Genomic DNA, 27,988 nt, shown 5'->3' with positions numbered 1-27,988 from the left:
TATATACAAGCATTTGATGTTAACTGATAATAAATACTCAAAATTATACCTACAAATAAAGATTAATTAGCAAAACCATAATAAATAAAAGAAGAATATACAAAATTGTAAACAATCTTAATTGACCAAGAATCCAATCTTTTCACCTTGACATCAATGGATTTAGCTTGTCATAAACTTTTTTGAATTTAACATAACATTCATGAATGATAAACAAAAAATATTATAACTTAGAACTTTTATTTTCACACTCAAAGTTTATTTTTTTACAATGAAATCTCTTCCTCTTTCAAGCTAATACAAGACCTCTATTTATAGGAAAATATGGGGAGACAACAAAAATAAAATATTAATTTGTACATATAATTGGTGCAATTGGTCTTCATGAATGACCAAAGCATTAGTTGCATCTTGCACCCCCTCTTTAACAATCATGTCGACCGATTTGAGTCTTCCACATAAAACAAAAGTTGTAGATAATTGTGTTGACTGGTTTGTGGTAAAATTTCGTGACATTTTACCTCGAAGTTTGAGAGTTATGGTAAATACACTCAAACATGGTAAAAACAGTAATTCCATTGATATCACTTTTATTTGTTGCTCCATTAATCCTCAATTGTGTGAAGAATTTTAGCTCATGGTTGTCATCAATATTATAGATATTGAAATCAACTTTCTACAGGTTCAAGAATCATCTCCTTTTCATTTTTCAAGCAAAAGTTATTTTTTTTACCGAACCTGTAAAAATAGCAAAAATATTAATATTATACAACAAATATATTTAAATATAAATTATTATAAAACTTATAAAATATAGATATTTAATACAATTTAAACTATAAAAATTTTAGAAATCATTTAATAAATATATATATTTTTATATTTATCAGTAAGAAAGAAGTCTTTATAATCATTTATTTCGTTTAGAACTTGCTTACTTTCAAGAGTGTGTAGGCAACAAATTGTCCGAGAAATTCAGATAGATTGGATTGGTTCGGCCTGGCCTCCTGATTTCGGAGTGGTTTGGCTTTTATACCCAAACTGTCTGTACTTCTTTCATATTAATATACTTCTCTCCCTTCGCTGACAACTTCTCAAAATTGATCGATGGTTTCTTCATGATAGACTTAAAAAAATTTCCCAGCCTCAACCCCTGAGTGAAAGTGCTTACTAGTAAGTCCAACATGATGGAAGGAACTTCCAACCATAGCATTGAACCTGCGAATATACGCGCGCAAACCCTCATGTTCTGTTGCTTGATTCCGATGAGGCTCAAAGTCTTCACATGATGCTTTTTGCTGTTTGCAAACCAATGAAGAAAGGCCCTACTGAAATCTTGAAATGTTCGGATGTCACCCTGCTTGAGCAGATTGAATCATTGTTGAGCCAACTAGACCAAATTGGTGAGGAAGACTTGACACTTGATAGGGTTGGCATGCTGATGTAGCAAGACTACATTTCGAATCGGGAGAGATGCCCATCAAGATTTTCTTCCCGGTTGTACTTGTTGGTGCATCGTTTTCTCACACCAAAAATGCAGTGAAAGTTTAAAATTTTATTTTGTCATACAAAATATAGTCTTGGACACTCATGAATTATCACAACAATTTGGTGTTATCAGAAAATTACCTCCAAACGATAAAAGTTTGGGAATTGCTCCAACTATTCTGGTCTTACGTGGAGATAGTTCTTCAAGGTAGAACACAAACCACAAACTCTTCCTAGGATTTCTCGAAAATCAGCTTGAAACTTTCTCAAGTTTCTCTTCTAGATTGCACTAGTAAAACAAGAAGAGATTTAACGTTGAGACGAGTAAAACACTTGAGGGGTGCGAATCCCAAAACTCAAATGGTAAAGGTGCATCACCTAGGGTTTGGAGAGGGAGAGTGAATTTTGTTTGTCTAGGAAGTAACTTGTGTAGGTTAATGAATTAACTGAAAACTAAGTCTGAAACTAATCTTTAAATAATTAGATAGATGGGCTCAAGCCCATGTACAACTTATTCTATAAGGTAGATGAACTTGGCCTCTCCAAGCTCATGATTCTTATTCTCATCATATTTGTGTTATTATAATCTCGATCGATGATCTAATATCAATGATGCGACGCGGCGAGTTTGAATAACTTGTTATTATAATGAAAAATCTAACTTTTCGAACCACTTATTCTAATTATAGTTGCTGCCAATTCTTGAACGCTTCCACACAAATTAGGCAGCTGTATTCTCTAAATTATTTTTAGTTGTATTTTTTCTTTTTCTATTTTGAGGCTACTAATTTTAGGAATTATTCAGCAACCTGTTTTTCTTGAGTTGTAGCTTCTTCTGATTGCTGAAGACACCACTACCCTATCATGTTTTCCTGTTTTGCTGAGATCTTCCTTTAAGGTAACAAATTGTGTAAAGTTGCTTGTTCTACGGTCTCCAACATAGGTTTTGTGCAATTGTTCATTTGATTCTTATTCCAATATTTCATCATGTTATTATAAATATACGGGTGTTGTTATTTAATTGTATGAATTATAAATTATAATCAATTTAGTTGATTTTTATTTTAATTAATTATTCAAAACGTTCGTATTTACTAACTTTAATAATTTATTGCATATGTATGCACGAGTAAAATACTAATTTGTTTTAAAAATCATAGTTCTACGTGAATCTATTAAGAAATTAGACTTTTTAAAAACTAATTAATAATAATGGGCAGAAGCCTAGAATTTTAAATTATATTTTATCTTCTGAAAACTCATTATTTCAATTTTTAGAAAAAGAAAAATACAAGGTTTTTTTGCACCAAGTTCCCCTGTGAATTATAAAAATGGACATTTATTTTATCAGAAAATTAAATAGACATTCTAGACCTTAACCTCTTATAAAAGTTACACGAACACTCCTTATACAACCTAGAATCTCGCGATTTGAAGAATTTGAAGATATATCATAGAATAATAATCAAAATGATCAACGGGTAAAACAGTTAGAAAGAAAATTTAATTTTCTACGAGTCATATTTCAGGTTGCTAAACTAGTTCGAATGTTATCTATGCAAACCAGACGCTGTAAGATCGAGTTGAATGACACAGATACAACAATCGACATCATCTGATTAACATCCGAACTAATCTAGTCGATCTGAATGACTTGTAGTAAATTGAGTTTTTTTTTTTTTTAACCTTTTAAACTGTTGACAATTTTGATGACTTTAGTCTCAATTTATTAGATTTCTAGTAATGCAGAATGTTGTATTAATTTTTTTTTAAAAAAAAGAGTAGATGTTAGTGCATTTTCTGTATTTATTTACGAATCAAAACCCCAAACCCTAGGTTCAACCCAAAACACTTCCGAGCCGCTAGTCTCCGCCGTGACTTTGTCTGGATGACCACCACCGTACTCCCCACTCACCGGCGAACCTTCCAACACCAAAAGCTCCATCATAAGCCGTCCCTATCACCAGAATTTTGCTGTGAAATCAACGGGTCGCATGTGTTAGGGTTTTACACCTTTCAATCGAATACGTTTATCTAAATAGTCAATTGGTCCGAACCCAGCCATCCAAAGCCTTGGTCACTTACCACCCTACGTCCTAACACCGACCACCGCCATCTCTGCGCCCGCCCAGGTTTCCGGGATTTTGAGCGAAATAGTCACGAGTTCTGCGCTCAGAACAAGCAGATTTCGATTGACATTTCAGCCTTCGATTTCGATTCCTCGTCGATTGCATCTCGATTTGGTCCATAAACATTATTGGATCGATTTTGAACAATCCTCTAGCGTCAAAGCGGTATAAAACTCCCTCTTCGATTTGTTGGATCTCGATTTTGAACAATCTTCCAGCCTCAAAGCGGCGTAAAACTCGAACCTCGATTTTATCTTTGTTTAATTGTCGTTTTGTGCAGTTTTGATCTTTTGAACTTCAAAAAAATTATTTCAGCTCTTTTAATAAATATTCGATGTTTATGACAAATTCTTAGAAGTGTCATAGGAGCGTTATAAAATGGTTGGACAGTGTCGAATTGATATTGAAGTGGCTAAAACACTTTTGAACAAATCATTTTTGAGTCTGAAAATCATGATTTGAATAGTAAAAATATGAAGAACTGTAATTTTTTTTATGTTTGTGTTTTTTTAGTTGTATGCTCGAGCTTGATCTATCATTAACAAGCTCTGGAAACATTGCAGAAAATATGAAAGTTGTCGTAGAAGATACGGGCATCATAAACTAATCTTCTTTCAACTGTGGTTTCAAATTCATGAGAGACTTGAGAGATCGGTTGATGGTTCTCATATTTTCTACTATGACTTTCATATTTTCTGCAATGTTTTCCATTTTTCTATCTCTTTTTGGGTTTATTTCATCTTACTCATGTGGGCATTGTCCTCATGATAGGATGGATGACCAAGATTTGCTCATGCATATATAGGACTCACTTTTTTTTTTTTAAATTGTATGTGTTAAGATTTTATCAATCAATGAAGAGAGGGTAGTGCCCACATAGGTAGGATATCATCTACCCTCTTTTTATCAATGTCTCCTCCATTGCTTCCAGTCTTTCATCTTCTCCCTCCATGGAATCCGACCGGTCGGACCAATTGTCAGGATCTTTGATACACATATTGGAAATAAGGCAGCAAAGTAAAAGAATGCACACAAATATTCAAAGCTGAAGATAAACCCAGAGCAAAGGCTCGGTCACTCCCTTGCTATGCTAGTCAACTACAATGGAAAATATGCTGAATGAATAACAACTTTCACCCATCAATATGTATCCTCTTTTCGACGTAACCCCGAAGCTCAACTCGTTTGAGGCCATACCCTGTAGGCTGTAACTTATTTAAGCCAGTCCACTTAAGTTCCCAATATATATTTTGTTAGTAATGTTATAAAGAAATATTGTATAATATATGTTAATTTGACTGAAAAATGTTCGATCCATGAAAAATTATTTTTTATGTCCAAAATATCATTGTTCACATGTAAAAGTATCATTTTTTATTAGTTATTTTAAGAAGAAATATTATGTAATATAAGATAATTTGAATGAAAATTATTAATTTTATGTCAAAATATATATCATGCAATTCATGTTGATATAAATGAAAATTATTAATCTTATGCAAAAATTTTATTTTCAGATCAATTATATGGCCCGTATCATATGCAAGCCCGGCCTTTAAACAAATTTCAAAGCTGAGGTTCCCATCATCATACCTCCACGAGTCCTGGCAAACCTTTTCGTCAGCATATAAACACCAATCATGGCTATTGAATGTTTGATTCTAGGTAAAACTAGTCATTTTTCCCTTTTGTGTAGAATTAAGGTCGAGTAAATATTTCTGCTCTTTATTTACAGTTTTGGATATGATTCCCACCATATGCTCGATGAATTGTCACAGAGGATTTTTATATATTCTTGCTCCCACTTTTGGGCTTTTTTTTTTCTTTTGTTGAATATTGGTTATAGGAGCGGGACAAGAAGTGGGGAAGAGCTGCGTGGTCGTGACCATAAACGGGAGGAGAATAATGTTTGATTGTGGCATGCATATGGGATACCTTGACCACCGGCGATATCCAGACTTCTCTTTAATTTCGGAGTCCGGTGATTTCAATGGTTCACTTGCATGTATTATTATTACACACTTCCACTTGGATCACATCGGAGCCCTCCCGTATTTTACTGAAGTTTGTGGGTACAATGGCCCCATTTATATGACGGTACACATATCTTGCTTTATGTGCTTTGTAGAAGTTTCGTGTGTACTACAAATTTGCGTATCAAAATGAATGTTTTGAATGCATCTTATAACAACAGTAGTTTTCATCTTTAAATTTCTCTTTTACGGGGGAGGGTGTTTACTGTCACTGGTGTTTAAACCCCGGCCTGTTCCACAATGGGAAGATGATTATGTCACTTTGGTGGTGACTTTTATTTGACGCCTTTTGGGTTTTCACTTGTGTTTCTTGTTAGGATATCCATCCCATTTGATCGTTGGTGAGAATAGATATTCTGCATTCCGAGTTTCTAATCAACTCTTTTATTATTATTGTTGTCTTATTATAATTTCTCCCTTCTTAATTACTTGCCAATTTCCTAAGCGTATTTGTTGTGCGATATGTTAATCTGAATACTGATGTTTTTGCAGCTTTTCATTTTTAACTTTGTTGGATGTAGTACTTTTACTGATATCTATTGAATAAGCTTCGTGATAAATTTATGTTATCAATATCGCTAGAGATGTTTGGAGTTTATTGTCGTGTACTTGAATCTATTTTTATGATTTTGATGGTATTGCCGACGAACCTGAATATCTTTGGAAATGATCATTTGGATTAATTTCTCTCCAGTATCCAACAAAAGCATTAGCTCCACTAATGCTTGAGGATTATCGGAAGGTGATGGTTGATAGAAGGGGAGAGGAAGAACAGTTTACTTCTGATCATATTGGTAAATGCATGAACAAAGGTATGTGGTGGCCTTCTCATTTTATTATTTCTTTCTTTGTTTCATGTTTCATGCAACTTAATGGTTTTGCATTCTTTCTTTTTCTACTTTGAGGCTGTTTATTTTAGGAATTATTCATCAGCCTTTCTCTCTTGTGTTGTAGCCTTCTTCTGCTTGCTGAAGACACTACCCTATCATGTTTTCCTGTTTTGCATTCTATTTTGCTAGGGTCTTCCTTTAAGGTAATAGTTTGGGTAACATAGTTTGTTCTCCAGTCTCGAACATATGCCTCCAACGTTGTAAGCAATTGGACAAAGCGCTATGTATAATTCAATTTTCAATAAGTTTGCATAGTTTCATATATTCTTGCGAATTGAATTATGTACAAACCTTTTGATACACGATTTGGTAGATTTTTAACTTCATACCATTTAAACCATTAGTGATATGGACCAAAAAAGTTTTTAGACTGGTGTATTTACATATTATCACAATATTTCATTGTCATTTCCCATCACGTTATCGTAAATCTGTGGGCCTGACCATCATTGAAGTTTGGTAAATGTCAGAAAAGTGGGTTGATAGCGGTGTTTTTTAAAGCCGGACTGGACCGTCCGGTTCGACCTGGAACTAGCCACGGAACGGACCTAATCTAAAAACAATTTTAATGGTCGAACCGATTAGAAAAGGTTCACCACATTTTTAATTTTTTTTTGAATTTGATTATTTTCTTATATTTTTTTAAGAAAATTTATTTCTTATATTAAAAATTTTATTTTTAGTTATGTATATGATTATTTTGATTTTGAAATTTTAAAAAAAATATTATTTTAGTAGTATTAAAGCTCATTTTGATTTATTTTTAGTCTAAAAAATATAGATATAATTACATTTGATTATATATATGTTTTTTAGATTTTAAACTTTGGTAAATATATATGTTTTCAATTATTTATATACATATTTAAGATCTTTAGAATTTTTAAAATATATTATTTACTATATTATATTATTATTTTATATAATATAGGGGTTTTCCGGTCCGACCGTCCGGTTTTATGTTGATGGTTGAATTGTCATCCTAGTTAACATGCTCACTTGCAATAACTAAGAACAATATTAGATGGGATTTAAACACTCTAGCTGAATAATAACTGAAGGAACACAATTTGAGCTGAAATTTGTTCATTTGAAATTCAAAACGGAAATGAAGGTGACGCAATTATAGGACGAATCCCTGTCAATGTAAATTAGCCCTAAGAAACAAGAGGAATATCTCCGACAAGTTGGGTAAGTTCTATTTCTGATAGTAAGTCTACTCAGAGTATTGTATTTTTCTATGGGGTAATCTTGTGTCATAGAGAATTAAAAAACAAAGTGTTGTTGCTTATAGTAGTGCAAAAGCTGAGCTCAGAGCTATGACGAATGGAGTATGTGAGTTACCATGGCTAAAGCTAGTTCTTGAAGAATTGAAGTTAGACCGGGAAGTGTCAATGATGCTATTATACGACATTAAATCAGCAATGAGCATGATGAATAATCCAGTACAAAGTTGATAGGCACTTCATCAAAGCAAAGTTTGAAGGAGGACGTATGTCCTTTGTCACATCTGAACAACAAATTGTTGATGCCTTAACACTGTCATTTCAAACCCAAGTTCGAAGGTTTCATTTGCAAGTTGGGCATGAGAGCAGAGAGATAGTTGGGCATGAGAGCAGAGAGATATCTTTGTTCCAACTTGAGGAGAGTTTAAAAAAAGAAATAATATATTGTGAATACAATTATCTTTGATATTTATTCCTTATGTTTTGTCTACTAAGTAAGGTTAGATTATGAATACAATATAGAAATAAGTTATGTATATATATTGTAGGGTTGTACTGTGATTTTATATCAGAATAAGAATATATTCTTCCACACATATGGTTGTCTCTATCTTTCGTGTTTATCTTAAATTACTTTTGGGGGGATTCAGAAATCCGTACTAGATTGCAGAAACATTGCGTAATGTCATGGCATTTGCGTCATTGTGTTAATAATCTCACTAAGGTTTATGAATTCATCTGCGCTTTCTATATGAAATATTTGTGATGCAGTCATTGCAGTGGATCTGAAGCAAACTATTCAGGTTGATGAAGACCTCCAGATTCGTGCATACTATGCTGGGCATGTAAGCTTTTAAAAACTTTTTCCTCCAAGCTTAATTTTATATTGAAAGTTCATAATCACGAATCGGGGGCTTGCAAAAACCAAACTTTTAGTCTGAAACCAACCAATCCAAATCATTTTTGTTTGATTTTCGGTTTGTTTAGTTTCTTATCACATGAAACATTTTCGGTTTGATCCAATGATTGATCCAAATTGATTGAAACAGAAAAAGCAAAATTATTGTTTATAATATCATACTATTACTGAAATCCCACTCTGCAACCTTGACGATGCCTATCTTGTGCTCAGCCTCCATATTTTGTCACCTTCAATTTCTTTAGCTCATTCAATATCCACTGAACCAATTGACATCCGTAATCAGTAGCCACCTCCTCATATTACTTTTCTCAGCTCCTTATCCCCCTTCTTTTCGTTTCCAGCTTCCTGAGCATCCTAGCATTAAGAGTAGCCTCCACAAGTTGTTGTACCTTACTCAAAGGTGAAAGCTCATGGTGGTGTCAAGTAGTAAACAACGGATTCCAACGATGGTATTGTAAGAGAATGATTCTTTTGTTGTGATGATGACAGTGACTTAAAGATACAAGTATTTGATCAAAAATGGGTTTGGATTTCTATGAAGCTCCATATGACTCATATGTAATGAATCAAACTGAAACGGAATATTAAATTGGATCGGTAAATTTTTAAATTTTGTTTGGTTTCATACATTTCAGTTTGGTTCCACATTCCCTGCAAACTGAAGAAAAAACTGAAAAAAATGTTCTGTAACAAAACATATTTTATGTGTAAATTTTTGTTACTTCGGTTCTTTATATTTTAGGCTTATAATTGTTAAATAAGTTTACTTGAAATTTGTTGCATGGGAGACCAAAAGATACCAATCATTCTAACTTAAAAATTTATAAAAATTGTCTGGCAATTCGCTGAAGTAAATTATTAAAAAATCATTGGAAACTAGGTTCCATTCATCTAATTTTGTAGCCCACTATGTCTTAAACATCACCAATAATCCCTGCGCTGGCCTTCATCAAAATTTAAATAAGGAAAATGATAGTTATTAAAAGCGTGCGTTAGGCTGCACCTAGGCGACGGGCAACACTTGAAACAAGCGCGCTTAAAGCGTTCGCCTCTGCCTAGGTACGAGACATCCGAGAGGCGTAAAAACACGCTTTAAAGAAGTGGACTGAGATTTTGTAAGTAAATAAAAATTAACTCGAGTCCAACCAATTTTGAAACCCAATTAGCAAAGCTCATGTCTATTTAATAATAAAAGAATTACGTTGTCACTCATTTATGCAAGACTTTTTTATCAGAAAGTTCAGTAGTACTCTATGCAAACTTTTACTGTCATCTTCCCTCTATGATTATGATGATGATGATGATGATATAGTGGGGGAAGATGAATAATAATTTGATGATTTAGATGATAATCGAATCCATTATGTAAACTTTTACTCTAATTTCTTATACACTCATGATTACCATGGTTTTGGAAGAAGAAGATGATGATATAGATGTGGAAGATGGAGAAGAATTAAATGATTTAGATATTTGAAATTTTTTTCTTAATATACTACGAATTTGACTTACTAATGAATTTTAGATGATTAAAGTTTTTTCTGGTTATGATTTACACTACATTATCTATTAATAAATTTTTATTTATAATGTTTGCTATCTTTGTGAAAAATATTTAATTTATGTAATATTATAGATTTATAATATAAATCCCTTTATATATATTGAATTTTAAAATTTAAGTCAAAATGCGCTTTACATCGATAAGCGTGCGCTTCGCCTTGCGCTTCAGGCTCCAGAGTACCCTAGCACTTTAGTGTGCTTTGCTCCCTAAATAACTATGGGGAAAATGAGTTTCTGGTGATTAGGTGCTTACCTTGTCCATTAAGTTTATTTGATTCCACAAAATTAGACGATTGAATCAATGATCTTTAAATGTGCTTCTTAGGTTCTTGGGGCTGCGATGTTTTATGCAAAAGTCAGAGATGCTGCCTTAGTGTACACTGGGGATTATAATATGACGCCTGATAGACATCTTGGAGCAGCTCAAATCGAACGACTTCAGTTGGACCTTGTTATAACTGAGTAAGTCTGTCATTAACAATAAAATAGATGTCGTGATTTGTTGTTAATTTATATGGATTAATGCCCTGTGGATTTTTCCTTTTTTCTTGTCTCTGAACTATGAATTATTTGAGTGAAGGAACCAGTGTCATTTTTGCATTTTTCAAGGCACAAATTTCATGTCAGACACGTGCCAGTTTCATTTTAATCTTGTTATCCTACACGAACAACTTGTGCGTGATTTTAATCCTTACCTGGAGGAAGATTCCATACTTTTGCATCTTGTGGACACAAAATTGGTTGAACATATTAGAAAATTTCTCTCTTCAACTAAAACTTATTAGATCCACAAAATATTTATGGATGAAATAGTTATGTCAACTCTGTTTATAGTGGTGGAAATAGCTTATCCATATGCCATGTAACATGCTATAGAAGTGGTTTCTGGACTTTCAGGTCCCTGTTATACTTCTTTAAGCGCTCATGTGTCACTTTCATGAGTTATGGATCTAGTAATGGGTTGATTGTCAGAGAAATCTCCTATTGCAAGTGTACTTACGTGTTTATGCAATTTTCTCCCTCGTCTCGCTATTTTTATTATTGCTCGTTGAGGCTCGTTTTGAGAGAACCTCGCGATCTCATATAAATGATTTTGAGTAACAAACTCAAACTCTTTTTATTCATAAAAACCATCTATAAATTCATGAATGTTCCATATCATAAAGGAATAAAATATTGCAGAATAAAATTCCTAACTACTCTAATAATTATCCCTCGTGGGATAATCTGATACGGTAATTATAAGTCCAAGCCCAAATCAGGAAATAAGGAGTCCAGAAACTGAAGCCCAGGTTCCCTGCAAATGAAGCCCATGTGAAAGGCCCAACAAATTATAAAGTTTAATTAAGAAGGTTCAAGATGCACGTGGGAAGGGACGAGTAGTTTGTGATGCATGGAGGGAAGGGATAAAATGGGGTGGAGGGAAGAGTCATATGGGATAGACCTGAATTTTGTAAGAAGAAGGATCTTCCTTCTTGTGAGAGTGAGGGAGTATGTTTTTCATTGTAAAGTCTGTTCTTTCCATTCAGCAATATTAATATAAATTTAATTAATTCAGCATACTTACTGTGTCGATCTTTTTTCTTTATCGTTCTTCGAGTGTTTGAAATTTTGAAAGCATCATAATCCTTTATTTTAATGGAAACAAACTACTAAGGATAAGAAAAATCCGAGCAAATGACAAATAATGAAATAGAGTCCCTAAGGATTAAATAACTAAGAATCTGATGCTTCATTCTTGAATCGGCCATGAATAAATCTCTTGTAGGTAATATCGGTTGGCTGTGATTGGTTTGAGTCGGCGTTGCATTGTGGCTGGGCCTTGGGGTCCATTACATTATGAACATCTATATACTTCCCTTAGTAATTAGCACCAACTGCCTGATTTACACCCATGAATTTGTATTGAATGCTTTATCCCAAAATTTTTACAGGTCAACCTATGCAACAACATACCGTGAATCGAAATATGTTCGAGAGAGAGAATTTCTCAAAGCTGTATGGGCCTTTTGTCATACCGTTTCCATTTCGTTGATATGTTTATTGTTTTTGTTGTTCGATATAAATCAGTTGTGCTTGTCTATGTTCCTTTTGCTGCATTTTCTTTTTTCTCTTTAATACTCATGTGGGAATTAATTTGAACAATATGGAGTAATTGATGGATTTCACGAGATGTAACAATTTGTAGAGATGCATACTCTCTCGATGTCGCTGTCTCATCTCTGTACTTTCTGAAAACTTAAAGCTACATATTGCATGCACGCAGTTATGATCAGTTTTTGGAGTCTTCCGCTAGTATATCCCAATGATAATCTAGTCTATTTCTTTTAACACATCTTATTAAGACATATTTTAATTCATATACATTCTTATTAAAAATGGTGAAAGAAAGAATTCCTTCACTGTTTCACTGGACTCAATATTCATCCTAGAGCCTGCAATATTTAATGAAATAACATCAAATGGATTTCCAAAAGGCAGGTGTACCGGGGTATGTTTCAGCATACACTTCTATTTCTTAATTGTGTTTTGGTCCTGTCTTGCAGAAAAAATTCCTGGCACTGATCAATTTATTTCATTGAGTGACAACAGACAATATCCATGTGGAGTTGAATTCTTGCTGAAAAGGACTTGGATTGTTTTTCTAATCATCTTTGGATTTGAAAGAAATCGATATAGATGCCTTTTGTGTTCCCATTATGTCAATTAACTGTTTTGCTGTAATTAGTTCAGTCAGTAGCATGATTTCATTATCATTATGTCAGTAATTGAAACTACATGGACACAATATGTTCATCTTTGACTAAATCCTTGATGATCATACGCCAAATGTGCAAATTCAGTAGATAAAAATAGCGTGAAAATCTGTTACTTTGTAAACTCTGTACAAAAGGTTATCATGCTCAGATGGTTTGCTTAAACAATTATCAAATTTATAGCACATAGATGTTGATTCATTGTTGTATTTTCAACAAGATGTTTGTGTACTTTACCGTGCAGATTTTCCATTGCTTCAATCTACTTGTTACCGATTCCTAATTATTTCCGCAGGTTCACAATTGTGTTGGCGGTGGAGGAAAGGTTTTAATCCCAACATTTGCTCTTGGAAGGGCACAGGTATTATTAACTCTTTTATTTGATCTTGATTTTAATGGATGCTTATTATCCGGCCGATGCCCTTGAGTTGGATGTGAATCATAATTAATTTCTTTTATGTATTTGAAAGAGATTGGCATTTATGCGATAACATGAATTTGGTATTAGATTTTGAAGTATTTGTGGATGTTTTTATATTATATATAAATTTCTGGTCATGTGAAATATTTCTGAAAGCTGTTTTGTTATTTATAGAACTTAATCTTAGGATACAAACAATTGCAATTGAATTGTTGTAAATAAAAGGGATTAAATGGCGAACGCAGAGCAGTAACATTACTGGGCACGCGCATTGTAGACGTGGTCCTTTTTGGTTTTCATGTTTCTTGGCACCATTGGTATGATGACTTTAAGAATTGCACAATCTGTAACAGGCAACTAATAATGGTTTCTTTCAAATGAGTTGATTATCATGTCATAAACAAGTTTGATTTTCTTTGCTATCTCTTCTGCTTTAGTCATTTTCTTTGTGTTATTTTATGTTTCTTCTGTGTCTTTATGAGTAGTAGGGTTGACTGGGTTGGTTACATTTCTTTTCATAATTGGCAACTGACTGCGTGGCTGTTGACAGAGATTTTCCTTATTTTCTGAGGACTCAAAGTTGTTAGTGTGAAAATCATCATTTGCATATCATTTCATTTTCTTGTATGAATTTCATCATTATTTATCGACAGGAACTATGCATGCTGTTAGATGACTATTGGGAGAGGATGAATCTTAAAGTTCCTATTTATTTCTCTGCGGGTACGATCTTTTTGCATTCAATGTTTCAAATTTCTTCCAAAATTCCAGAATTCCCTCCGGATTTGGGATTTTCTGACCTTAAACAAAATTCCAACTCCAAAGACATTTCATGAAAAAGTATGTTTGCATAATATCATTATTATTAAAAACAAAATTTAATGTTTGTTTGGATATAAATTTTTTTACAAGAGACATCAATAATTGCAATCATCTTGAAAAACTTTGTTGTATAACTACATATTTGTATATTGTATCTACAAAATATTGCGAAAAAAATTTCATGATTTTCCTAAATCAAAATAAAGATTTTGTATTCCTGAAATTTTCATAAATCAAACACTCCTGAAATATATATCATAGTAATATTTTAAACCTTGTTTCCCATGCGACTTCATGTTTGATAATTTGTCTAGTGTCGATGGTATTCTATTCTGTTTCATTGACTAATATTGTCGAGAGAGCGTTTTTTTCTTTTGCCTGTCCATGGGCACATATTTATGAGGATATGTTTCTTTTTTCAAAATGGAGGCATTTTACTGGTTGTTTTGTAATCCAACTCAACACGTCTCACGTTTTCAGGGTAATTTTGAAAATTTTGAAGTGGCAATTAATCAGAATCAGATGGTGGATGGTCTATCCTTGTTCTTTACCTTATTTGTCAACATGAATACTAATATTTTCATTGACTGTCTCAGGTTTGACCGTTCAAGCGAATATGTATTACAAAATTCTCATTAACTGGACCAGCCAAAAGGTGAAAGATACTTACACTACACGCAATGCATTTGACTTCAGAAACGGTACTTACAATATTTCAATCTCTGCTATTTTAAGGATTTGCAGGGAAATTTAGCAGTTGCATGATTAACACAAATTTTCAACCTTTACTTTGATTTGTTAGCTGGAATTTGTGAGTTATATATCTTTTAGAATTACCAATCTTTTCGACCGAGGCTGCTTCTAGCCTGGCACTTTTGTAGAATTCTCTTCCATGGAACCAAAATGGCACATTTAGCTGTTTCCGTGAATATACAAGAAATAGTTAAGCAATTTGTTGATTATTATTGCCATGGGAGGCTTCCGTAAAATGCTCAGTCATTGCAAATGCATTTCTATTTCTGCAATAATTTGTTGCTCTATTTTGTGGATAGTTTTGTGACTCATATATGTGGCCATTTCCTTTTTCTTGTACTTTCCTGATATGTCTAGTAGCTATTCCTTTTACGAGCTGAAAAACTTAGTTTGCATGTGTATTTAAGTTAATTTTCGGTTGTTTAAATAACTTTTTTTTAGAATGCTGTTTAACTAACTTTTGGCTTCAATTTCGCAGGTAAAACAAAATGAACATTGTGATGAAAATTTTTTGCCTTGTGTTTAAAGCTGTCTAAGTAATGATAGATTGCCTATTGATGGTGGTTGCTAACACATATATCATACTTGCCTTTAAATTTCAATACAGCCATGTTGCAATTGCACTAAAACATGAATACTGCAGTCTGCAGTTTTGACCGATCCTTGATAAATGCTCCGGGGCCTTGTGTTCTCTTCGCTACTCCTGGAATGATAAGTGGAGGTTTCTCACTCGAAGTCTTCAGACAGTGGGCTCCATGCGGAGGAAATCTTGTTATGCTGCCAGGGTATTCTTTATTTTCCTTACTCTGTGAATAGCAAATATTTTCTTGTAATCGAGACAGTGGATCCCGTTGCTCCTTTCCATTATCTGATTCAATAAAGATTTCTCTTTTGAAGTTCTTCCATGTCAAGGTTTTAATAACTAAATGAATTTGATACCCACAAATTCAGAGTTCTATTTCAAGATCATTGCTTGCTATACACTTTATCATTAGCAAATGCCAGGCAGCAGCTCAGCTTAGTTATATTGCCCTATGAAACTGCAAATTACCATCTTTGAATTTTCTTGGTGAGATATTTAAATCCTCTTCTTTCTGTGAATCATACTTTTTTTCTTTTTGTGGTGCTTGAGAAAACACACATTTATCATCTCATAATCAAATCTATTAGCGTCAAAGTTGGTTTTGTTTGATTTTTTTTCTTGGATGCTCAATTTATGTGTGCTCCTTGGGCCGTTATACCTATCTTATCATGTATACGGTCAGAAAGTTGAAACACTTCTATTGATGTAAATGGCTTTTCTGTGCTTAACGAACCAGTTTCACCAACACTGCCCCTGTTTGCTTACATTTGAATGCGCTGTCTACATAAATCTTGATAATATAAGTCGAAATAATTATTTTACGGATCAATTTTAGTTAGAAGAAAGCAAATCTGCGTATATGATTTACCTTGGATCTCTTTCTCAACTATTACTTTACTCGAGTAACTGGCTACAGTTGAAAATGCCCAACTCTTTCTCTGCGCTGTTTATCAGGTATTGTGTGGCTGGAACTATAGGACACAAACTTATGTCAGCAAAAGTACCCACCAAAATCAATATTGACCGAGACACCCAAATTGATGTGCGGTGTCAGGTTCTGCTCCCAACTTTATGTATAAGTTTCTGGTTAATATGGTTTTCCTTTCGAGAACATTTTGTTGAAAAGTCGATATTTTACTCATATTACTTCTCTGAGCATTATTATCAATAAGCCTTTCATCGAGCATGTAACTTTTTTCTAGTCAAATCTATACTTTTTTCATTTCATTAATCATTAATCTTAGCGTATCTCACAATTTGCAGATTCATCAATTATCATTTAGTCCACATACTGATGCCAAGGGAATTATGGATCTTATAAAGTTTCTATCTCCTAAGCATGTTGTTCTTGTACACGGTGAAAAGCCTAAGATGGCTATACTGAGAGAAAAAATCCAATCTGAACTGGGAATACAATGTTATGATCCGGCAAATAACGAAACTTTATGCATTTCTTCAACTATTTACATTAAAGCCAGCGCCTCTGATGCATTTTTGCAGAGTTCTTTATGCCCAAACTTCACTTTCTTGAAATTAAAAGCAGGACTGGATTCTGATTTAGGAGATTCCAACACGAGAATGGAACCAATGTTGCGAGTTTGTGATGACAGAGTTGCTCAAGGGTTATTGACCTTACAGAAGAACCAGAATCCAAGAGTTGTAGATCAAAACGAACTTATGACTACGTTAGAAGTCAAAAACCATGAAATTAAGTTCGCCCACTGTTTCCCAGTATGTTTTGCCCATTCAGAAACTACGGATATGGACAGTTCACATTCCCCATTGACTAAAAGCTCTTTCCTCTTGCATCTGTTATATGCAAAACTTTCCAGAGAATTTTCGGAGTTGAGTATCCAGGACTGCCACCATCATATTAAAATCCAGTCATTAATCATTTCTTTTTGTTCGAACGAGCAATGCTCTCACAGAACAACTGTTGGTCCTGTTGCACTCGATACATTATACTTTTGCTGCACCTGGTTTTCGGAGGATGAGAAAGTGGCTTGGAAAGTCATTTCATTTATGAAGAATTTAGATTTGAGTCATTCTTAGAACTAGAGCATGTGTGGGACTAGTGTTTTTTCGAAATATTTGCTTAAGTTGTCCCTTTTAGTCGTAGATTTAAGCTTATTCTCTGATTTATTTTACATGGGAGGATGTTATAGCATAACTAACTATTTTGTTTAGTTATTTTTTCGTGAAGTTGATTTATGTGCGCAAATGCAAGTGTAAATATAAATGCTGTGTGTTAAGTAATATGGCGATATAGCTAACGCGTGAAGCTCACATCGAACTTTTTCATATGATGTATATGTAAGTGTGGTAACCACTAGATTCATGATCATGTATGTAGTTATACGATCTTGTATTCTTGTCATAATATATGATACAACCTGCCCTCATCCTGAGACATTGATCTTGCCATGTAAATCATGGCAAAAACTTGTGTGAGACGGTCTCACGAGTCGTATTTTGTGAGACGGATCTCTTATTTGGGTCATTCATGAAAAAATATTACTTTTAATGCTAAGGTTGCGTTTGTTTTGGGTGATTAAGTAGGATAGATTATTTTATCACACTTTATCCTGCGTTTGGTATGATTTTTATTTAACCAATTCAATCCCTCATATAAATGATTAGGTTGTATTACTTGTGATTAAATAATACATCCTTCCTCCGTAGGATTATTAATCCTTCCTCTATTCCTACTCTCTTTCCAATTTTATCCTTCCTCCTTCATCAATGTTGAACCACCTCGGCTGCCGGACCGTCGTCGGACCGCCAGACCACCACCGTCGTTGGATCGTCGACGCACCGCACCGTCGCCGCTGGACCGTTGGACCACCACCGTCGTCGCTGTCGCACCGCCATCGTCGGACCGCCGGACCACCGTCGCCGCTGGACCGTTGGACCACCACCGTCGTCGCTGTCGCACCGCCATCGTCGAACCGCCGTCACCGCCATCTCGGCTGTGGGATCGGCCGCCGGAGTGGAAGAAGAAAAAAAAGAAGAAAGGGACAATTTTGTCCTTTCATCAAAAAATTCAAAATTATCCTACACTTAAAAATTTTACTAAACATAATATTATTTTACACCATATATTACATTTTTACGACAATCATTTTTTTTTATCATTTACATACTGATCATTTGTTTATTTTATCCTCCAACCAAACGCAGTCTATGGGTATTATTTTTTATTGTGAATATCGGTAAGATTGACCGTCTCACCGATAAAGATTCGTGAGACCGTCTCACTCATAAATCATTCAATTACACGCAATATCGAAGGTTAAGCAGCACTTCTCATCAAAATTTCCTTGCTTCGACCGAATGTACAAACCATTGACGATGCCTCACTTTGCATGCTTTTTAATTTTAATATTTTGTATGAATCGTGTTTTGGCCTAATGGTGATGGAAAGCTCAGAAGTCAAAACTAGCATAATAGAGAACTCCATAAAAGGGATATTCGAAGTTCCTCGAACACGCTGAAGCCCATGCAACACCCTTGCATTCACAAGATTGAGAAAGAAGATATGAAACTACAAGTATTCTCTCTTGGGCCAAATGGAGATGGTCCATTCAAGAAGGTGGCTGAAGAAAGAAATTTAATCACTCAGTGGGACTCTCATAAGAGTGGCAGACAAGAAACAGGGACAAATGCTACATCTCGATCCGCCAAATCAACTATAATTTGCATTTCACATTTATCTACTTTGGAATCAAAGTGGTTGCATCTAGTTGCTATTCTATCAGATGGTCGGAGGCTGTACCTTTCCACTGAATCTCGTGGAACTAATAGTGCTGTTGGGGTTTTGGGTGGCTTGGAACCTATCACCAAAGACTAAGCTGCTTATCTTTGAAGATTGAATCAGCATTTTATTCTTCCGGAACTCTTGTCCTTCCTGATTCATCCCCATCTGAAGCTTCGTTACTTCTAATTGTGAACAGGGATCCCTGCATGCAGTCTGCTTCATCCGATACCTTAGGAGCAGGGTCAGGGGCTTCTCGTGCACTCAGAGAATCGGTATCATCTCTAACTTCAGAAGGCCGAATGCTTTTTGTTGCAGATGTTTTCCCCCTGCCAGAGGCTGCATCAATTGTACAGTCACTATACTCAGGATTAGAACTTTGTATATTTCATAACTCATGGGAATATTTTGAAAAGACTACGGTTAATCTATGGGCAGGAGGAGATATGTCTAGCCAGCATATTTTACCAAGAAGAAAAATTGTTATTTTCAGTACCAGGAGCATTATGATTTGATGAAGACATCATTTAAATAAAATTTTAGTGAATGTATGGTAAATAATAGCAAATAAAATGCACTGAAAAATAATAGCAAATAGGATATTGTGTATAGAGAAATTTAGAATTACAAGAATGAGATTTCCGTGTGAAAGTAGTAAAAAATAATCAGAGATTTATACCAGACATTTGGAGGGGTGGAAAAAAATTGCAATTTGACCTTAGAAAAAGTTTATTATTATTATTTTTAATTCGGAACTGGTTCCGGATCAGATGCATTTAGCAATGGATTCAAGACGGTTCTAGAACTGATTTCGGGCTTAGTTGGCCGGTTCTGATCCTGTTTCGGGTCGAACCGACCTGTTAAAAATAAAATCTCTTCATTTCAAGAAAGGTAGACGCCTCATACATGCTTCTGTTAAAGATAAAGAATGACTATAGTAGAAAATAACTACAAAACTCTATGTTATACATATAAATATGATTTTATTTATTTTTTAAAAAAATAGTTTTTTTAAGTCAATTTTTTTAGTTCAATAAATCACTAAACTGATTGCCTGTACTTGAGTCTCTTCTCTTGCCGCACTTAACCAACTTAACTGCCAAGAACTTCTCTTTTGCTCACCTCTTCCACTCATTTTCCCTATTCATCCTTCAAAATCCTTCTCCAATTTCTTCAAGAATATCATTTTTCTCCCACACAAACGCCAAAAAAACATCAAAAAGACTGAAAAAAAGAAATAAAGACAATTCTTTTCTGCTTCTTCTCACACTCAACAATGCTCAGATTTTTTCTCCGTGCAATTCATCTCCGCTTTTTCGCCTTTTGCTTCTGTTCCCTCCTCTGTTCTTCACTCCTATCGGTCTATCTCATCACCATTCCAATCTTGCCTTCAGATTTCTCGACAGTAAATTCTCCATTTCTTGTCTTTTTTTTCCACTTTCAACTGTTGCATTAACCTTTTCAACTTCTTTTCCAACTTTTTTGGTGCGTTTCCTGATAAGCAGCGGAACGGTGAAGAGATTTTCGAAGATGTCTATCATTCGGAAGATGTTTTTCGGAGGAATTACGACGAAATGGAGAGGAAGTTCAAGATTTATGCATACGAAGATGGAGATGATGAGGATCCGTATGTTGATACACCAAGATCGATTCATTGGAAGTACGCAAGCGAAAGCTTTTTTTTCAAGAATATCAGAGAAAGCTCGTTTCTGACAGATGATCCTCATCATGCCCATTTGTTCTTCATCCCACTTTCTTGTTACAAAATTCGCCAAAAGGTAAGCAATTTCTTACAAATCTTTACGTATACATATTCATTTTCTTTGTTTCTTGTTCGTTCTCATGACCAGTGTGCGATTAATGATATAAAGTGGAGAAAAACTTGAGATTTGTTTAGAAAATTTTACGCCTTAAATATGAATCTATCATAACGACGCATCTCTTCATAAAAAATGTGATGCCAAATTAAAACAAAACAGAAACTCCAAAAAAGAACAGTACGCACCCTTTCTGAACAGTTGCCTGCGAAAAGACGCCATGCAAATTAAATATATATATATATAAGTGTAAGAATAGCCATTTTCCGAAACATATTTTTTATTCTAAGGTCGGATTCCATAGATTCCTTAACTGCTGAAAAATGCGGCGTGCTGAGGCGGAAAACGGCGGCTGGGGTGCGGGTTCGGTGGTGGCATTGCTGTGTGTAGTCATGCTTCTAATATTTTTGCCGCTGGGGATGGGACCCGGCCCGATTCAACCGCCGCCATTTTTGATACTCTTCGTTTTCCCAGTGCTGATGGCCGCCATTTTCATGTACCTTAATTATGCGGCCAAAGAGTGATTAGTTTATTTATATTATTATTATCATTATTTATTAATTTTAAGTTGATGTAACTTTTTATATTTTAATTAATTAATAAAATATTTGCATTGGTGTTTGCCTTTTGTTTCTTATTAAATAAATTAAAATTTTCTCACATGTAATGTGATGATTATTGTTTACTATCTTAATCAATGAAGATTCAATATGTTTTAATGATAAATAAACATGAAGTTTGAGGGAAAACAAAATTGACCTTAATTCCATGAAAATCTGTCTTAAATGATTCATGCACTTTTCCTACAGTGGATTTGTTACAAAAGCACGTTTAGGTCCAAAATAAATGAAAACAATGAACTTTAATCTCATATTAAAAATTTAGTATTCTTCAAATGATTCGAATCATATTTAAATCAAGTGAACCTAAACTACGTCTGGACTGTTACTTCCGATGTTGCCATAGCCTTTGGATGCACTGGTTTTGGGGTGGATTGAGTCCGGTGCGGTCGATCGAACCCTCCTCCGTCTCCCTCGTCAAGTCTATTATTTATAGGATTAAATTTTGTTCCATCACTTTGGAATTTGTCTGGATTGAATTCTCTGCTATGTCAGGTATCCTCATATAAGCAAATGGAACTACTTGTTAGGAATTATGTTGAGGGCTTAATCTTCAAGTACCCATACTGGAACAGAACACTTGGCTCGGATCACTTCTTCGTGTCATGCCATGATTTCGACTTAGTAGCGACTCAAGGCGTTCATACGCTGGCCAAGAACTCCATCCGAGCTGTTTGTTCATCTAGTTATAGAGACGAATTCATCCCACACAAAGATTTTGCTGTTCCTCAAACAAATCAGCCATTTGCACAATCAGCTGGAGGATATGACATACAAAAGAGGTAATTTTGGTGTTTCGAGCTCAATAGTTTTGGAGTCCAACTATTAGTTGAAGCAATCTTCCATCCCAAACATGATGCATATATAGCCTGATTTAAACCGGAAAACGTTTGATCCATACTATAAGTTACAACTGCAATCAATCAGTCACACAGTATCATATCTTTACAAATGAAAACAAATACCTTTTATCATTCCTAGTGAGCTGATGTTTGGTAGTGCATTATCGGTCGGGCAGGACTATTCTTGGCTACTGGGAAGGCAAATGCAATTCGGATATAAGAAAGAAGCTGGTGAACATATGGAGGGAAGACGAAGAACTCGATTTTCAGAACCAAACAACAGTGCCTGGGCTAAGTGCCATTTACAAATTCTATAGGGCAAAATTCTGCATTTGTCCTGCTGGATTACATCACACCAGCGCTCGAATCACTAAGGCGATTCATTATGGATGCGTTCGGGTAATTCACATCATATTACTGCTGCATTTTTTGAAATCCTTTTTGTTTCTATAAAATAATTTGATCCTACAATCTGCCATTTTGCAGTAATATTGGGAGATCACTTTGATTTGCCATTTGTTGACATTCTTGAATGGCGAAAGTTTGCTCTTCTTTTGAAAGAGGCAGATGTGTACACACTCAAGGACATTTTGAAGGCCAAAGCAGGTGCAGAATACAGAATGTTACATAAAAATCTACTCAAGGTCTGCAAGACAAAAAAAACAAAAGAAAATATATTTTAGATCCACGAGTCAATCTTAAGTATTGCAATCACTTACCTTATTTTCTATGGATCAACAGGTGCAGAGACATTTCGAGTGGAATACGCCCCCAATAAAACTTGATGCATTCCATATGGTAATGTATGATCTGTGGTTGAGGAGGAACGTCGTTAAGTGATGAGCTCCACCAAGTACTTTACTCTTGGGAACGATAAATTTCATGCACTTAAATGTGAAAAAGAAAAGGAAAAAAGAAACGCCTATATGAAGTGTAGCTGATCCCCGAATTTCCTACTAGTAGTACATTGATATTAATGTCTAAATTGACTCGGGTTTAGCAAAAAGTTGAATCTTGAGGTGATTAAAACCTGACGGACCTTACTAAATTACTCAAAATCGAATAAACCGAAATTTTTTTGACCATGATGAACCAACCGAATTTTTCATCAAAAACCGAAAAAACAGAACCAATTTAAAATCGGTTATATGGTAGGTGACCGAATTAACCGAGATTTCTGTGGGAAAAAATAAAAATTGGACAAACACTTGAACAAAGAACACACTGTGTTTTGACATTCTCCTGTAAAAGAAGACATGATTTGACCGAATTTATGCTTAGGAAAAAACGGAAAGTGTTTGATCTTACCATAAGTATCAGAGCTAAGATCATGTGTTCAAATTTCATTGATTACGAGAAGTGCAATTACTGGGAGGAAGATTGTCGGAGTGCAATAATTATCCATGCTGGACAGAGCAATCGAACTATGACGCTTAGACTGCTATATTATTTAAAATATTTGAGTTGCAACGGTACCATCAACTATAACTTTTGGTGAAACGACAAATACTCAATCCTACATATTAATTATTTTAGAAGAATGATTTCGTTTGATAAAATTTGGGTGTGATGTTTTAACGGTATGATTATTTTCTTTTAATAATTGTGATGAAAACATCTTTCAATCAGTTCATTTTCTTTCAAAATAAAACTTGTAATATTTTCAGTATATGTATGTTTTAATTTCAGCTATGATAAGTATCTAAACAAGTTTCTCCTCCTCTACAGGACGTTATTATGTAATAATATTTTGTATATTTGAATAGAATTATCAAGGCGTTCTGTCATCTTGATAAGCCTAAATCTTATAGAGATTTTATTTTAAATATTTGTGCTTATCTATAATTATTATCTCTAATTTTGTGCTTATCTGAATTAATTTTATAATATTTGTAGATTTGAATAAAAGAGAAAAAAGTCTAATTTGAGAGATAAGATGATTTTATAAAACTTCAAATGAAGCAAAATATCAAAAGAAAGGAAAGAAAATATTTTTATATTTTATTATCTTGATAATATTGAAGTTTTGGAAGAAAATCTGTGCAGATCTTGATAAATAAAATCTCTACAATCTTATCTACAATTTTTGAAATTGACATGGGCTTCAAGGAGTTGGAGGATTAGGCCTATGAAGAAAATATAAAAGGCAGCGTACGTGAGCAGCAAGAAGGGGGCGCAAAAAAGAGAAAAAAATCAACGCAGAAGGTGGGAAGGAGGAGAGAAGAACAGAGAGAGAAGAAGGCAGTGACGTAAGGAGAAGGGCAGAAGAGAAAGGCGCTGTAGAGAGGAGAGAGAAAGGAAGGGAGGAGGTCACGTAAAGAAAAGAGGAGAGCAGAAGCAAAAGCAGATGAAGGAAGAGAAGACGAAAGTGTAGAATTTGAAGGAGGAAAACAAAAGACAGAAGCATGAGAAATTCTTCAACACACGTCAAAAATCACTGAGAATTCCTCTTATTCCTTCTTTATTTTGTTATCTTCTATGAAATTGAATCTAAGTTTTCATTTTTGTTTTGAATTCATTGAATAATTTTATTTAGACTAAAACCACGATAGAGCCAAACAATAATTTGTTGATATTTGGTTTCTTTTCAATATATTATTTTTCTTGATTTTAATTATTGATTGATGTTGGTTTAATATTTCTTGTTAATAACCTAATCAACTATTTACATACTTGTTGATTAATCACTAATCGGAAGATGATTGGTTAAATATAGCAACAAAGACGTCATTAACACATGGTTAAACTGACTAGAAATAGTATTCAGTTTCAGTGTGCGGTTTTATGTGAAAACTAAAATTCAACGAAGATTTAATGCATTTAGATCTAATTAAATTCAATTAGAAATAATTGGACTGTTAGATCTAAATAGGTTTATTAACTCGAGGAATCGTTTAATAAATAAAATTGGGGGTTTCACCGTGACTGTCAATAATTAAATAATTAATTGAATTTTAACACTTGTCAACATAGTAGAGTTTGGTACCGTTGTGTGTCTTAGTTCTTTATTTGAAGTTGAATCCCTCCTTAATCGTTGAATTCGTCGTTTTTAGTTGCAATTATTTTATTTAATAGTTTAGATTAATAATTCACATATCAACTTTTTATTTATTTTTTCTAGTTTAAGTTAAGTAATAAAAATTCTAGTAATTAAATATTAGTTTCTGTGAGATCGATACTTGGACTCATCATCCATTTATTATAACTTGATCTAGTCCACTTTCTAGATTTATTCTCAACTGAAATCGTCGGTCACATCTCATGTATTATTTTAAAATTAAATTTATTTACTATACACTCTGAGGTAGGAAACAATACATAGTTGTGCTAAGTGTTATTGAAGGGATATATGTCATGAACAATCCGTTGTGATTAGGGATGTAAATGAACCAAACCGTTCGCGAGCTATTCGAAGCTCGGCTCGATAAAAAGCTCGTTTGAGTTTGTTTGTTAATCATTTCAAACCAAGCCCAAGCTCGATTTTGAGCTCGAAAATTTAATCAAACCAAACTCAAGCCTAAGGATATTCGGCTCGTGAGCTCGCAAACATGTTCGATAATAGGCTCGCGAGCTCGTGCTCGAGCTCAGCTCGTTTAGGTGGCTCGTAAGCTTGAGCTCGAGCTCGAGTCGTTTAGGTGACTCGTAAGCTTGAGCTTGGCTCATTTGTTGAGTTGACAAATAAAAATATTAGTACTAATGTCAATGGAAGGAATTAAATACAAGACATGTTTGAAAAAATGATGAATTCACACTATTTAGTCACAATTACATTTTTAATATTATTTGCATATCATTATACTAAAATGTTCTTTAAAATACAATAAATAAAATAAATTAATAGAAATACATCAACTTATTCTTTTTCCCTAAAAATTTGCATAACCAAGTCATATACAAGTTGAGTAACTTTACTATTAGTCTGTGAAGGTTAATTAAAAATTTTACATGCTAAATTGATATGACATTTGACATTAATCAATAATTTAAGTTAATTATGTCGAATTCATTTCATAATGATGTGAAGTCTTCGATCTACTATATTTAATGAATATTCTAGATGATTTTGGTAATATCAGTATATAATAAATATTCTAGATGTATGATTTTGGAATGTTCAACAATATACTGATTTATGTTTTTTAGCTCTTATTTGTGTTGTTTTGGTTATTTATGAATGAATTTACATTTTTATGTCTGATTTAAAATTAGTTTATAGATATATTTAATTTTTAACAAGCTCGATTCAAACTCAAACTCGAGCTCAATTCTAAGCTTATCGAGCTTGAAAACGAGACGAGCTCAAGCCAGGCTTGTTAAACATGCTAAACAAGCTATTTATGAATCAAGCTCGAGCCTGGCTTGATTAACATGCTAAACGAGCTTTTAACGAGTCGAGCTCGAGTTTTTCTCGAGCTCAATAATTTCAATACAAACCGAGCTCGAGCCTCAAACAGTCTTAAACAAACCAAGCTCAAGCCTGATACTGTTTGGTTTGGTTTGGATCGTTTACATCCCTAGTTGCGATTGTGGGGTTAGATTATGAGGAACGGTTTGTAAAATCCGATGGATACGACCTGACGGAATTCCAATCAACGAGGTAAAGAATTAATTTATTTTATGAAAACATGATGAACAAGTAAAAAAATCAGATAAATAGTATATAAGTTGGAAACTTTGTGTAACTCTATGTTTTTGGGTATGTTCAATAGGTATAACAACGCCACATACTCAGATATAGAAAAAATAGTAAAGAAGGAAAATTGTATTAGAAAAGGATATTTATCTATTTTTTAATAACATTAGAGAGTAAAAACTAAAGAAGAATGATAGGTGGGGAGTGAAAATTAAATTAATTTTATCAAGATACTGAATGCAAAGATGAGTTTGTATCTGAGGATTTATATCCAATTTTCTCCTAAAAAAACATATAATGATCCAAATCTTTGATCGATAAATAAATTAACAAGCCAACTTGACAGCGCAAAGTGGCTTCATTCCATGAGAAACCAAAAGAAGTTTTTAGGAGTCACATTACGATTGTACAAGTGTCTTGGTCTCAAGAGTCAAGACCAAGTCCAAGCTTAAGCTCAAGCTCAAGCTCAAGAGTGGGATAAGAAAAAATCTATAACTATAAATTTTCAAATTTCTTAATAATGCAAGTACAAATATTTGTAGCAATTTTAAACATTCCAACTAGGATAGAAGTGAGTCAAGTTATTTATAAGTGATTTGTGCGAGGTTGCTCAAACTCGAGTCGTACTTGATTTTACTGAACTCGAGTAAATCGATCCGAGTTCGAGTTTAAATTATTTATAATATATAATTATAAATGAAGTTTTGTCCATATAAATAAAAACAAGAAAAAGATA

General features: G+C 34.0%; 3 protein-coding genes across 5 annotated transcripts; all 3 read left to right on the top strand.

Moving 5' to 3' along the window:
* Positions 1 to 3,317: 3,317 nt before the first annotated feature.
* On the top strand, positions 3,318 to 17,772 carry LOC140987425 (cleavage and polyadenylation specificity factor subunit 3-II). 3 transcript variants are annotated; one of them, XM_073455920.1, is made up of 13 exons: positions 3,318 to 3,651; positions 5,195 to 5,282; positions 5,464 to 5,714; positions 6,345 to 6,462; positions 8,538 to 8,611; positions 10,577 to 10,713; positions 12,186 to 12,249; positions 13,303 to 13,368; positions 14,082 to 14,151; positions 14,847 to 14,951; positions 15,647 to 15,788; positions 16,541 to 16,640; positions 16,850 to 17,772. In XM_073455920.1, the coding sequence occupies exons 2-13, from the start codon at positions 5,258 to 5,260 to the stop codon at positions 17,636 to 17,638; spliced, it is 1,941 nt and encodes a 646-aa protein (XP_073312021.1). In that variant the 5' UTR covers positions 3,318 to 3,651; positions 5,195 to 5,257; the 3' UTR covers positions 17,639 to 17,772. The 3 variants fall into 3 exon arrangements, with proteins under 3 accessions (XP_073312021.1, XP_073312022.1, XP_073312023.1); XM_073455921.1 differs by lacking the exon at positions 3,318 to 3,651 and having other exon boundaries at positions 5,176 to 5,282; XM_073455922.1 differs by lacking the exons at positions 3,318 to 3,651; positions 5,464 to 5,714 and having other exon boundaries at positions 5,190 to 5,282.
* Positions 17,773 to 20,646: 2,874 nt separating this feature from the next.
* LOC140988976 (probable glycosyltransferase At3g07620) lies at positions 20,647 to 23,512 on the top strand. The gene is made up of 4 exons (XM_073458105.1): positions 20,647 to 20,745; positions 20,846 to 21,118; positions 22,273 to 22,559; positions 22,796 to 23,512. Exons 2-4 carry the CDS (start codon positions 20,915 to 20,917, stop codon positions 23,070 to 23,072), a joined length of 768 nt encoding a protein of 255 aa, XP_073314206.1. The 5' UTR covers positions 20,647 to 20,745; positions 20,846 to 20,914; the 3' UTR covers positions 23,073 to 23,512.
* Positions 21,400 to 21,681, top strand: LOC140989042 (uncharacterized). Its single transcript, XM_073458205.1, has one exon. The coding sequence runs from the start codon at positions 21,481 to 21,483 to the stop codon at positions 21,679 to 21,681; it is 201 nt and encodes a 66-aa protein (XP_073314306.1). The 5' UTR covers positions 21,400 to 21,480.
* Positions 23,513 to 27,988: the final 4,476 nt, after the last annotated feature.

Source organism: Primulina huaijiensis, chromosome 11 (assembly GCF_012295235.1).
Source record: "Primulina huaijiensis isolate GDHJ02 chromosome 11, ASM1229523v2, whole genome shotgun sequence".
Taxonomy (NCBI): Eukaryota; Viridiplantae; Streptophyta; class Magnoliopsida; order Lamiales; family Gesneriaceae; genus Primulina; species Primulina huaijiensis.
The sequence above is the reverse complement of the archived record's forward strand: the minus strand, read 5'-3'. Positions and strand labels throughout refer to the sequence as shown.